Raw genomic sequence first — 14,855 nt, forward strand, 5'->3', positions numbered from 1 at the left:
CCACCTTTGTTGCATGCAAATGGAGAGCCATTAGAAGAGATTCTGCACAGAGGAAAAAAAAAAAGAACCAAAACAAAAAATAAAAACAAAACAAAAGCTCCAGAGTGCTCAGGCCTCCCAGAAATGAATAAAGTTAAATCTGCGGGACTTTCAGAAGGATCTAGACTTGTGTCAATAAAAGGAAAAAGTCCTCCTTACACTGAGACTATCAAGTATAAGTTCAGTCCTAGAAGCATGAACCTTCAGGAATAAGGAAATACTGAAAAACTAACTTATTCGCTAAGAAAGAACAGAGATTAACTAAATTAAGATGGCCATAAGACAAACTTTCACACAAAGATATTGAAGAACACCCATGTTCAACTCCAAGAGATATTCCAAAACAGACATAATCAAGCAGTAGTGAAGGATAAGCAGATTACTTAGAGCATATACAAGTGCCTAGAGGACACTTTTACATTACTCCCAAGAACTGCCAAAACCAAAGATGGACAGAAGCTGTCTAACACAGAGAATCATCCACCATCCATGGTGCAATATAGACAATCTTAAAAGCACTCAACTGGAACTCAGAGACATGTAGTCTAGAAAGAGGTGCAGAGTTCTCACGGTCTGAAAGGAGAGATGAAGCAAGTTGAGGGACCAGAACTACCAAGAATGAGGACAGTGTAGAGAAAAATCATAGTATTCTGTCACTCTACACCTTGAGAATAACCCCTGGAAGACAAACCCTCCTGCCAGCTCTCCAGTTCTTAGGGGAAAAAGGAAATGTAGAAGTTATTCCTGACAACAACCCACTCCTGAGCAGAAATTAAAGTATTTCTCCTTTGCCCTAGCTCATGTAATTCCTCTCTCATGAATGATGTTGGTGGTTGTACTCATGAACGAGATTCACGCAGCTCTGCTGACACTGCCCACAAGAGAGCTGGAAAATCCAGAAAATCAATTCAAATATCAACCTCATCAACAATTCCACACATCTACAGCTTCAGTCCTCTCCAACAAATCAGGGGAGACCTGATTCAACCTTGTTTGTTGATGCAGCAAGAAGTTGCTCTGTCATAACCTGTACATGTAAACACTGAACATGAAATAGACATATTCTGAATGCACTACAGGCATCATGGATGTCAAGAGATTGTTTCTTCACAAAGTGATCCTGATTATTCAAGTAGGTTCCAAAATAATAAGGGAACACTGTCATAAAATCCTTGTTGGCAGGAAAAGATAAAAAGTCATATCCCTAAATATGTGCATTGTACTAAGTCACAAAAAAAAAAATTCTGATAATCAGCAGAATGATCATTCATGGGGAAAGGATCAGTATGATGTATGAAGACACAATTGGAGGTCCTGGAAGTGAAGTTTGGCATGAGACTGCAGAAGTTTAAAAGTATCACACAAAAAAGCGAACAATCTCTACTCAAGATAATGTTCTATTGTCTGGTCTTCATTATAAGAGAGAAAAAAGAAAAAAGATCTCCCTGTGAAAATGATGGCTTTCCACTATCAGCAAGGCTTTGGTGAATACACAACATCAGCTAAAATGAAAACATCCCAAACTCTGAATGGTTACAGTCCATCATGATAATAAAACGTATCTTGCATATTAAAAGACATGAACTGTTCTCTTTCCTGAACTGTGGCAAGATGTGCACCAGGTCATCCGCTGAAAAGTATCTGAAACGCTAAATATTTTCAGCTTGCCAAAATCCCATGTAGAATGTTCCCTGTTCCATCTATGAATGGAGAAGTAGCCCCTATAAAATGCTTTAGCTGTGGCTTCAATGCAAACTTTATGGTCCTTGTGGCTAACAAGAGCTACTATCAGTCTCAGAGAGTAAGATCTTGTGTGAAGAGTCCTTGTGAGACCGGATCAGGGCAACAGATTGGAAAGTGGTATTGGGTTTATATGGCAAGGTTTTGGTATCTGGGACGCTGCAGGTATGACCTCTGTGAGAAGACCAACGTGAGGCACCAAAAAGGGCTGTAGTGTGTTGACCACATCCGTCAGCCAAACACCCACCCTGCCTCTTGCCCACTCTACTCTCCTACGGGATGGGGAGAAAATAGAAGGAAGGTGAGAAGACCCATGAATGTAGATAATGACAGTTTAATAGGGAATGCAAAAGCTGCATGCACCAGCAAAGCAAAAAGAGGAATTCATCCACTACTTCCCATTGGCAGGCCTGGAAAACAGGGCCTCAGCACATGGTGTCTACTACAGGTCGCCTGATCAAGGGGAACCTACTGACGAAGCCTTCTTCCTCCAGCTCCGGGAGGCTTCGCGCTTGCAGACTCTTGTCCTGCTGGGGGACTTCAACCACCCCGACATTTGCTGGAAAAGCAACACGGCGAGCTGTAGGCAATCCAGGAGATTCCTGGAATGCAGAGACGACAACTTCCTAAGCCAGGTAACAGACACCCCTATCTGAGGGGATGCAATACTGGACCTGATGGTCACCAATGCAAGTGAGCTCATTGGTGACGTCAAGACTGGAGGCAGCCTGGGCTGCAGTGATCATGCATTGGTGGAGTTCACGCTCCTGAGGGACATGCGAAAAGCGAGGAGTACAGCAGGGACCCTAAATTTTAGGAAACCAAACTTCCAGTTCTTCAAGGAGTTAGTCAGAAGGACCCCCTGGGAAATGGTCCTCAGGGACAGGGGAACGGAACAGAGCTGGCAGATCTTTAAGGACACCTTCCATAGAGCGCAAGAGCTCTCAGTCCCCAAGTGTAAGAAATCAGGCAAGGAAGGGAAGAGACCAGCATGGCTGAGTTGAGACATGCTGGTCAACCTAAAGAGTAAGAGGGAACTGCACAGGCAGTGGAAGCAGGGACAGGTGTCCTGGGGGGAATACAGGGAAACGGCCCAGTTTTGTAGGGAGGAGGTCAGGAAGGCCAAGGCGAGGATGGAGCTGAATTTGGCAAGGGACGTAAAGAATAACAAGAAGGGCTTCTACAGGTATGTCAACCAGAAAAGGAAGGTTAAAGAAAGCGTACCCCCGCTGATGAACAAGAATGCTGAGCTAGTATCAACAGACGAGGAGAAGGCTGAGGTACTCAACAACTTCTTTGCCTTGGTCTTCACCGGCAACCTCTCTCCTCACTCCTCCCGAGTCGATGGACCAAAAGATGGGGAGCAGGGGGGTAAAGCCCCTCCCACTGTAAGGGAAGATCAGGTTCGAGACCACCTGAGGAACCTGGATGTACACAAGTCTATGGGACCTGATGAGATGCATAGAAGCTATGCTCAAGCACATGGAGGACAGGGAGGTGATTCGAGACAGCCAGCACGGATTCACCAAGGGCAAGTCCTGCCTGACCAACCTAGTGGCTTTCTATGAAGGAGTGACTGCATCAGTGGACAAGGGAAAAGCAATGGATGTCATCTACTTGGACTTCTGTAAAGCGTTCGACACAGTCCCCCACAACATCCTTCTCTCTGAATTGGGGAGATATGGGTTTGATGGGTGGACTGTTCGATGGATAAGGAATTGGCTGGATGGTCGCATCCAGAGGGTCGTGGTCAATGGCTCGATGTCCACATGGAGACTGGTGACAAGTGGGGTCCCTCAGGGGTCCGTACTGGGACCGGTGCTGTTTAACATCTTCATCAATGACATAGACAGTGGGATCGAGTGCACCCTCACCAAGTTTGCAGCTGACACCAAGCTGAGTGGTGCGGTTGACACACCTGAGGGACGAGATGTCATCCAGAGGGACCTGGACAAGCTGGAGAGGTGGGACTGTGTGAACCTCATGAGGTTCAACAAGGCCAAGTGCAAGGTCCTGCACCTGGAACGGGGCAACCCCCAATATCAATACAGGCTGGGGGATGAAGGGATTGAGAGCAGCCCCGCAGAGAAGGACTTGGGGGTACTGGTGGATGAAAAGCTGGACATGAGCCAACAATGTGCCCTTGCAGCCCAGAAGGCCAACCGTATCCTGGGCTGCATCAAAAGAAGCGTGGCCAGCAGGTCGAGGGAGGTGATTCTGCCTCTCTGCTCTGCTCTGGTGAGACCCCACCTGGAGTACTGCGTCCAGCTCTGGGGCCCTCAGCACAAGGAGGACATGGACCTGCTGGAGCGGGTCCAGAGGAGGGCCACAAAAATGATCTGAGGGCTGGAGCACCTCTCCTACAAAGCCAGGCTGAGAGAGTTGGGGTTGTTCAGCCTGGAGAAGAGAAGGCGAGACCTTATTGTGGCCTTTCAGTACTTAAAGGGGGCCTATAGGAAAGATGGGGGCAATCTTTTTAGCAAGGCCTGTTGTGACAGGACAAGGAGTAATGGATTTAAACTCAAGAAGTATAGATTTAGACTAGATATAAGGAAGAAATTTTTTACAATGAGGGTGGTGAAGCACTGGAAGAGGTTGCCCAGAGAGGTGGTAGAGGCCCCATCCCTAGAAACATTCAAGGTCAGGTTGGATGGGGCTCTGAGCAACCCGATCTAGTTAAAGCTGTCCCTGCTCACTGCAGGCTTGATGATCTCTAAAGGTCCCTTCCAACCCAAAGCATTCTAGCGTTCTAGCATTCTATGTAATGGTTGCTTGGGAAGACAAACGCCATAACCACGAACATCCCCCCTTCCTCCTCCTTTCCCTGAGATTTTATTCCTGAGCGCAACATCATATGGTATGGAATATCCCTTTGGTCATTTTGTTTCAGCTGTCCTGGCTATGTCCCCTCCCAACCTCTTTCCCACCCCCAGCCATCTGAGCTTTGGCAGTGGGGGTTGGAGAGAAAGCCTTGATGCTGTGCAAGCGCTTTTCAGCAATAGGCAAAACATTGGTGTGTAATGAACACTGTTCTAGCCGCAGATGCAAAGCACAGCACCATATGGGCTGCTGTGAGGAAACTTACCTCCATCACAGTCAGACCTAGTATACACTGCAAAGTCACTCAATAGCTCAGAGCTGGTCGTGCTGAGGCTGTGTCAGAAAGAAGTGAGCTGAAGTCCAAACTGGTTCAAGTGAAGAGACAGAAAACATAATTTTGCTGACTTGACTTTCATTTTGCCCAGATAAAGCAGAACCAGGGAAGATTTCCTCAGCACCGAAGGGCTAACCTCAGCATCTTGTGTGAGACTCAACAATAACAGACTCTAAAGCTCTTGAATTTGGAGGTGACCTCCTCACTTTCTTTCATATAGAGAGACTTACATTAAAGCTCTTTGAAGGTGCCAAAATCACAGCCAAGCAATCTGACTTGACCAGCCCATCCACCAGCAGGGTGATGTCGTGGTTTAACCCCAGCCAGCAACTAAGCATCATGCAGCCGCTCGCTCACTCCCCCCACAATGGGATGGGAGAGAGAATCAGAAGGGTAAAAGTGAGAAAACTCATGGGTTGAGATAAAGACAGTTTAATTGGTGAAGCAAAAGCCGTGCACACAAGCAAAGCAAAACAAGGAGTTCATTCACTCCTTCCCATTGGCAGGCAGGTGTTCAGCCATCTCCAGGAAAGCAGGGCTCCATCACGCATAACGGTTACTTGGGAAGACAAAATGCCATCACTACGAATGTCCCCCCTTCAGCTTTATATGCTGAGCATGATGCCATACAGTGTGGAATATCCCTTTGCTCAGTTGGGGTGAGCCAAAACCAGCACAATGACCACTGGCTCAAGAGGCAAGCTTTCATTCATCGCTCAACTGTCCTTGCCTTTGACCTTGCTTTGCAGTGCTGAGGCTGGTGCTATATCGTGTGACAGCAGTCAAGAATATGCAACAGTTGATTGAGACCTTCTAGGGACCATAAGTACTTGTATAAGAAGAGCTAAACAATCAAAAACATCCTAGTTATTCTTCAGTGCAGTTAATGAAAATGGGGTCTGTTGGTGGAAGACATAACCAATGCCAAAACAGAATGGGTGATTTCAGGGAAGCTTATGTCTTGCACCTAAAAATCTAAGCCAGAACCCATGCTTTTTAAAAAGACCCACAGATACAGCTGGAGTCTACACCGATATCATCTCCTCAACAATACAAACATCTGCTACAGGATCAAAGGAGGCTACCTTGTCGTGGTTTAGCCCCAGCCAGCAACTAAGCACCACGCAGCCGCTTGCTCTCTCCACCTGCCCTGGTGGGATGGGGGAGAGAATCGGAGGAGTAAGAGTGAGAAACACTCCTGGGTTGAGATAAGAACAGTTTAATAATTGAAAGAAAGTAAAATTGTAATGAAAATAACAACAATATAATAATGATAATAATAATAATAATATAGAAAGCAAGTGATGCACAATGCAATTGCTCACCACCCGACGACCGATACCCAGACTGCTCCCGAGCAGTGATCGCTGCCCCCCAGCCAACCCCCCCCCAGTTTATATACTGAGCATGACGTCATATGGTATGGAATAGCCCTTTGGTCAGTTTGGATCAACTATTCTGGCTGTGCCCCCTCCCAGTTTCTTGTGCACCTGGCAGAGCATGGGAAGCTGAAAAGTCCTTGACTAGCATAAGCAGTCCTTAGCAACAACTAAAACATCAGTGTGCTATCAGCATTCTTCTCATCCTAAATCCAAAACACAGCACTATGCCTGCTACTAGGAAGAAAATTAACTCTATCCCAGCCAAAACCAGGACAGCAGGAAAGGCAGGGATAGAAAAACACTTTCAGAGAGATATAATGGACAACAAGACAATACTGAAGAAATGTTCCTAAGGTAAAAGCAGCATGGGGGAGAAACAAAGTCATAATGCTTAAAAAACCCACAAAACTCATATATTTCAAAGTGTTTATCCTTTACGCTATATGCAGCAAAGAAGGTAGGTCAAGAATTGAATAATGGGAAAATATACATACTGTGAGTATATGTGTAGACTATCAAAGAAAGAACAGGAAATCATCAAATCAGAACAATTACACATATATATAAAGTTTCATATATGAATAAAATACTACTCAATGTATCAAGTTACAAGATGCCTTCAACAAAGAGCTTAGAAGTGTTTTTCAATGAAGACAATTATCTGAGGACTTGCATTCCACTTCACTGGTATTGCAAACCAATATTTGTGACCAAGTTAGTAAGATTCTGACTGATCAGAACAAGAATTGGAAAATCACTACAGACAGAAGTTATTTATCTGTTGTTATAACTTCAGTTTAGACTGTGATGTGAAACAATCAGAAAAAAGACTAATGATCTTCATCAAAAATTATTATTTATAATGAATGTGGCACTGTAAAACACCAATTAAACCCTCACCTTCATTATTTACTATTCAGTATTACAGGGTATTGGTTCTATATTATTGCATAAGAAAGTTTATATATCTTCCATATTGGCTCTGAAAAATCTTTCATAAAATCATATCTATATCTGAATTGACTCCTTTTGTTCCATCAAGCTGAAGTTACACTGCTAACCAAAGGTCCAGTTCTTGAGCCATCCGAATAGTATGACAATTAAACTAAATTAAAGGAGCTGCTCAGTTCTCTAATTAATTAGGATCTGGACTGGGGAAGGTTTATTTAAGACATGGGAAACTAACTTTTTGTTGTCATCAATAATAATCATTTCTCACTAAAGCAAAACAATGTTAGTGCAGGTTATTTCATATTTAAGTCTTAGGAACTGCATTATAGACAAATTTATCTCAAATTATTATATTTTGATATTTTAGTTATACTTACTCCGACGTTTTTTCACAAGTCTTAGAGGACTCTTCTAATTTTTTCTCTAGTTCCAACACAAGTTTCTCTTTGCTCAAAAGTGTCTGCTGTGTCTGAATCAATTCTTCTATTATTGTTTTTAACCTGTAATACATACATTTCAGAAATCTATGGTATGCATAAACAAACTGAACATATTTGGAAACATTTAAATTTTTTTCCTAAAGATGAAAAGGAGCATTAGTCTTCAAAATATGTTATTTGCTGGTCATTGGCCTTTTTTGTGGCTGTACCTTTATATTATATTATTAACCTATGTTATTACAGAATCCATACTAGATTGCAGATACAAAGTTACAGAATGATCTGCTGCCTGCATTCTCTAGAATGCATGATGCATTATGTGGATTAATGCCTTCCTAATATATCGCTAATTCATGAGAAGTTATATGAAAAATGAAAGCCTTCAGACTGATGAAGCACACATAAGATAAATATGTACAATCAGTAGTTGTGATGTATTCATCTGTAGAAATAACAAAACCAGAATCAGTAGGTTTTGCATTGCAAGTTAAAACAATACTTTTTAGTATAAGAGTGATCTGTATATTCTTCTCCATACAATTAACTTTTTTAAAGCCACACAGTTTTTGGTAATGGTAAGTCCAAAATAAAGGGAAAATTTGTACAAGTATACTCAGCATTAACTGAGAAACTGCTATTGCACATTAAAACCATTACTGACACTATGCAATTATACTGGCAAACATTCTAATACCAAAAAAAGTCAACAAATGTAAAATAAGACTTTGCAATATAATTTTCAGTCAACTCTAAACAAAGCAGATAAAAGGCTCACATATCAAAAAATATATTTTGACTTCAAGCAATTGCTACGCTGGGAGAATAATTTAAGAAAATATCCTTTCCTTCTTGGCATTCATCTATCCATCTTCAAGTATCTTACTCTGTTTCCCCTCTATTTTCAAGCACAATTTCAGTAAAAAGGTATTATAGAAAAGAGTGGAACAAAAGCAGAATACATATCATACTTGACAGTGCACAGACTGATTGCCCAAAACTGTTCCAGTTTGGGGAGTGTCAGAGGAGGTTTATTCTGTTATGATTTTCAGAATGTCTCAATATTAGTCTATGATAGTGTCGTGGTTTAACCCCAGCCAGCAACTAAGCACCACGCAGCCACTCGCTCTCTCCCCCTGCCCCGATGGGATGGGGGAGAGAATCGGAAGAGAAAGAGTGAGAAACACTCCTGGGTTGAGATAAGAACAGTTTAATAATTGAAATAAAGTAAAATGGTAATGATAATAACAATATTATAATGATAATAATAATAACAATATACAAAGCAAGTAATGCACAATGCAATTGCTCACCACCCACCGACCGATACCCAGACTGCTCCCGAGCAGCGATCGCTGCCCCCTGGCTAACCCCCCGCAGTTTATATACTGAGCTTGACGTCATATGGTATGGAATAGCCCGTTGGTCAGTTTGGATCAACTATTCTGGCTGTGCCCCCTCCCAGCTTCTTGTGCACCTGGCAGAGCATGGGAAGCTGAAAAGTCCTTGACTAGCATAAGCAATCCTTAGCAACAACTAAAACATCAGTGTGTTATCAACATTATTCTCCTACTAAATCAAAACACAGCACTATGCCAGCTACTAGGAAGAAAATCAACTCTATCCCAGATGAAACCAGGACAGTATCGACCCCTTATTCTATACCCTCTACGTCATGCACAGGTCCTACCCCTTTCCAATGCGTTCTAATTAGTCACCACCACTTTCCCTGTCTTGATATATACACACAGATATCATTCCCTTTATTTATGGGCCATCCCTCTAAAATGTCCATTGAGTTCATTTAGTCCATGACTTAGGGTTCCATCTGTCATCACAGTCTTTCAGAGCAGAAGAGACGGTGTGCAGTGTTGGATTGTTGCATGCTGAAGCCAGTTCTCATTCCAACACGGTTTCATCAAAATTAATTCATCATTAAGCTGGGTGATTCTTACTGTAATACCATTGATGTGGCATATAGCAACCATAAAAAAGATAACATACAGTAGTATATAGCAATTAACATCATACAATTCAGTTCATTGACTATTTTCACCCAAAATCAAATCCCCTTGAAGTACACATCGGACTTCCCCATCCTTTCGTGTTACCCACCAAGTGCACCCAGGTCCTTAAGCAAAAGCAGTCCCACGAATGGGTTTGCCTTTGCCAGAGGGGGAGGTCACCCAGACTGTCTTCCCCAGCATATATTTTATGTGCACTACAGGGACTTTATATCCTTCTACAGTACGTAGAAGTTTTGACTGGGCAGGGCCAGCTCGATTGGCAGATGCCCTAGTGTTGACTAACCAGGTGGCTTTCGCTAACTGTGTATCCCAATGTTTGAATGTCCCACCACCCATTGCTCTCAGTGCAGTCTTTAACAGTCCATTGTATCATTCGATTTTCCCAGAGGCTGGTGCATGATAAGGGATGTGATATACCCACTCAATGCCATGATCTTTGGCCCAGGTGTCTATGAGGTTGTTTCAGAAATGAGTCCCGTTGCCTGACTCAATTCTTTCTGGGGTGCCATGTCACCACAGGACTTGCTTTTCAAGGCCCAGGATGGTGTTCTGGGCAGTGTCATGGGGCACGGGATATGTTTCCAGCCATCCGGTGGTTGCTTCCACCATGGTGAGCACATAACGCTTGCCTTGGTGGGTTTGTGGGAGTCTGATATAATCAAATTGCCAGGCCTCCCCATATTTATATTTTAGCCATCGTCCGCCATAACAGAGGGGCTTGAACCGCTTGGCTAGCTTTATTGCAGCGTATATTTCACATTCATGAATAACCTGTGCAATACTGTCCATGGTCAAGTCCACCCCTCGATCACGAGCCCATCTATATGTTGCATCTCTTCCTTGATGGCCTGAGGTGTCATGGGCCCACCAAGTTATCAAAAATTCACCCTTATGTTGCCAATCCAGATCCACCTGAGCCACTTCAATCTTAGCAGCCTGATCCACCTGCTGGTTGTTTTGATGTTCTTCAGTGGCCTGACTACTGGGTATGTGAGCATCTATGTGACGAACTTTACAACCAGGTTCTCTACCCGGGCAGCAATATCTTGCCACAATGCGGCAACCCAGATGGGTTTGCCTCTGCGCTGCCAGTTGCTCTGCTTCCATTGCTGCAGCCACCCCCACAGGGCATTTGCCACCATCCATGAGTCAGTATAGAGATAAAGGACTGGCCACTTTTCTCGTTCAGCAATATCTAAAGCCAGCTGGATGGCTTTCACCTCTGCAAACTGACTCGACTCCCCTTCTCCTTCAGCAGCTTCTGCGACTTGTAATATAGGACTCCATACAGCAGCTTTCCACCTCCGATGCTTTCCCACAAGACGACAGGACCATCAGTGAACAGGGCATATTGATTATCATTTTCTGGCAATTTATTATACAGTGGGGCCTCCTCAGCACGTGTCACCTCCTCCTCTGGTGACATCCTGAAATCTTTGCCTTCTGGCCAGGCCATGATCACTTCCAAGATTCCTGGGTGACTGGGGTTTCCTATTTGAGCCCGTTGTGTGATCAGTGTGACCCACTTACTCCAGGTAGCATCAGTTGCATGATGTGTAGAGGGGACCCTCCCTTTGAACATCCAGCCCAGCACCAGCAGTCGGGGTGCCAGCAGGAGATGTGCTTCAGTACCGACCACTTCCGAAGCAGCTCGAACCCCTTCATATGCTGCCAATATCTCTTTCTCAGTTGGAGTATAGCGGGCTTCGGATCCTCTGTATCCCCGACTCCAAAACCCTAGGGGTCGACCTCGAGTCTCCCCTGGTACTTTCTGCCAGAGGCTCCAGGTAGGGCCATTCTCCCCGGCTGCGGTTTTTAATATCCTGCACATTTGTAATATCCTGCCCTGCCCGGACTGGCCCAAGGGCTACTGCATGAACTATCTCCCATTTAATTTGTTCAAAGGCTTGTTGTTGCTCAGGGCCCCATTTGAAATCATTCTTCTTCCGGGTCACTTGGTAGAGAGGGCTTAAAATCAGACTGTAATTTGGAATATGCATTCTCCAAAAACCCACAACGCCTAAGAAAGCTTGTGTTTCCTTTTTGCTAGTTGGTGGGGACATAGCTGTTATTTTGTTGATCGCATCCATTGGGATATGACAACGTCCATCTTGCCATTTTATTCCTAAAAATTGGATCTCCTGTGCAGGTCCCTTGACCTTACTTTATTTTATGGCGAAACCAGCTTTCAGAAGGATTTGGACTATTTTCTTTCCCTTCTCATAAAATCATAGAATCGTTTCCCTTCTCAAAAACTTCTTCTGCTGTATTGCCCCACACGATGATGTCATCAATATACTGCAGATGTTCTGGAGCTTCACCCTGTTCCAGTGCCGTCTGGATCAGTCCATGGCAAATGGTGGGGCTGTGCTTCCACCCCTGGGGTAGTCGGTTCCAGGTGTACTGAACACCCCTCCAGGTAAAAGCAAACTGGGGCCTGCACTCTGCTGCTGAAGGGATGGAGAAAAACACATTGGCAATATCAGTTGTGGCATACCACTTGGCTGCCTTTGACTCCAGTTCATATTGAAGTTCTAGCATGTCTGGCACGGCAGCACTCAGCGGCGGTGTGACTTGGTTCAGGCCACGATAGTCCACTGTTAGTCTCCACTCCCCATTAGACTTTCGCACTGGCCATATGGGACTGTTAAAGGGTGAGTGAGTCTTGCTGATTACTCCTTGGCTCTCCAGTCGATGAATCAGGTTATGGATGGGAATCAGGGTGTCCCGGTTGGTGCAATATTGCCGCCTGTGCACTGCTGTGGTAGTGATCGGCACCTGTTGTTCTTCGACCCTCAGCAACCCCACAACAGAAGGGTCCTCTGAGAGACCGGGCAAGGTGGACAGCTGATTCATTTCTTCCGTCTCCAAGGCAGCTATACCAAAAGCCCACCGGTACCCTTTTGGGTCACTGAAATACCCTCTCCTGAGGTAGTCTATGCCAAGGATGAACTGAACCTCTGGGCCAGTCACAATGGGGTGCTTCTGCCACTCAATCCCAGTTAGGCTCACTTTGGCCTCCAAAACAGTTAGCTGTTGGGATCCCCCTGTCACTCCAGAAATACAAATGGGTTCTGCCCCTCTATAAATTGATGGCATTAGGGTACAATGCGCACCAGTGCCCACTAGAGCCTTCTACTCCTGTGGGTCCGATGTGCCAGGCCATCGAATCCACACAGTCCAGGAAACCCAGTTGTCCCTTTCCTCCACCTGGCTGGAGGCAGGGCCCCTCTAGTCCCGGTCATAGTATTCGTTGTTCACTTCTTGTCAATGTGAATCAAAAGTCTCTTGATTAAGATCGGGAGTAGAATTAGCCCTCTTCCTCTCTCTGGGGAACTGCCCACTGGAAAGCGGAGCTGCAGTTTTCCTGGGAAAACCGCCTTTTGTAATAGTTTTTCCTTGCAACTCACGCACCCATGCCTTTAGGGTCGAGGTAGATTTCCCATCGCACTTACTCATGTCCTCTCCGTGGTCACGCAGGTAAAACCACAGGATGCCCCGTGGTGTGCATCCTCTATATCCTCTCTCTTGAGCATAAGGGCGTTGACTCCTAATGGCTGAGATACTGCTCTGTACAGGTGGGGAGTAGGACATACCCTCTCTGAGTTGCTGGAACTCTCGGCACAGTTTTTCCACAGCCGAGACACAGGCCCTTAGGGAGGAAGAGATACTTACTTCATATTCCTGGAGTCGGCCAGCCACTTCATCCACCTTTGGTGCCTCGTCATCTTTCCAGGCCAGTATTGCCAACGAGTTGGCATACGATGCTGGTGCGCTCTGTACCACCTTCCGCCATGTGGGTCGTGTGCACCTGACTTCATCTGGATCTTTGGGTAACTGCTCATCATTCAGGTCACTATAAATCACCTCCAGCATGCCTAATTCCCTCAGGTACTGGATACCTTTCTCTGCCATGGTCCATTTGCCTGGGCGGTATAAAACATCCTCCTTGAAGGGATACCTTTCCTTCACGCTTGACAGAAGTCGCCTCCAGAGGCTGAGCGGTTTTGCCCCTTTTCCAATTGCTTTGTCAATGCCCCCTTCCCTAGAAAGGGATCCCAGCTGCTTGGCTTCCTTACCCTCTAATTCCAGGCTACTGGCCCTGTTATCCCAGCATCAGAGCAGCCAGGTGACAATGGGCTCGCCTGGATGGTGACTGAAATCTTTTCGCATATCTTGCAGCTCACTCAGGGATAGGGATCGGGTGGTTACCATCTCCTTTATGGGTTCTTCCTCCTCTGGTTCTCGTGATGGCCCTGGTTCATCTTCATCCCTTACTAAACGAGCCGATTTCCTCATGTATTTTTTCTTCTGTATAGGGGCAACTGATACTGGCATGGGTTGGTTCTCTGCTTTAGCCACGGTGCCTGTCACTGGGGTTGGAGTGGCTGCAGTTCCTGTGGTGGGGGTTGGAGTGGCCGCAGTGCCTGTGGAGGGGGTTTGAGTAGCCGCAGTGCCCGTGGCTGTGGTTGGAGTAGCTGCAGTGCCTGTGACTGGGGTTGAAGTGGCCGCAGTGCCTGTGGAGGGGGTTTGAGTAGCCGCAGTGCCTGTGGCTGTGGTTGGAGTAGCTGCAGTGCCTGTGACTGTGGTTGGAGTGGCCGCAGTGCCCGTGGCTGTGGTTGGAGTAGCTGCAGTGGCTGTGGTGGGGGTTTGAGTAGCCACAGTGCTTCTTGTTTTGTCATCAGATCCAGAGACCTTCTCTTTCTTTTTAGGGTACTGAATAGTGTTGACCACGGCTCAGTAGGCATTGGCCCATCATCAATATTTATCAGGAAACATGACATGTCTCTCATTGCTTACAAAAGTTCCCTAATAAACACTGACTTTTAACTACCTCTCTTAGTCAAATCTTCTTTATTCATAAATATAAACTTACTTGAAATAGTAAAACTGAGCCAGTTTTGTCATCACTTATCCTTAGAATATATTTTATTAAAACCTTCAGTAATGCATGTAAAGTTGTCATTCTTCTCATATACTCAAAAAAACGATCGAGTTGACCAAAAATTATTGATTCTGGATTAACATATATCTTCTAATCCATTCAATGTCTGGGAAATAAACCCAGTATCTGTACTGGATTTATTATATTTGCTAGATACTGAAGGTAGAAACATAATGATAT

General features: G+C 45.0%; 1 protein-coding gene across 2 annotated transcripts in view; it reads right to left on the reverse strand.

Moving 5' to 3' along the window:
- The window catches only part of LOC142596461 (tyrosine-protein kinase Fer-like), a 187,981-nt gene that overhangs the window by 119,795 nt on the left and 53,331 nt on the right, over positions 1 to 14,855 (reverse strand). For both annotated transcript variants that reach the window (XM_075725571.1, XM_075725572.1), the window contains exon 7: positions 7,644 to 7,766. In XM_075725571.1, the coding sequence (XP_075581686.1) occupies positions 7,644 to 7,766 (123 nt within the window). The remainder of the gene's footprint in view (positions 1 to 7,643; positions 7,767 to 14,855) is intronic.

This window comes from Pelecanus crispus, chromosome W (assembly GCF_030463565.1).
Source record: "Pelecanus crispus isolate bPelCri1 chromosome W, bPelCri1.pri, whole genome shotgun sequence".
Lineage (NCBI taxonomy): Eukaryota > Metazoa > Chordata > Aves > Pelecaniformes > Pelecanidae > Pelecanus > Pelecanus crispus.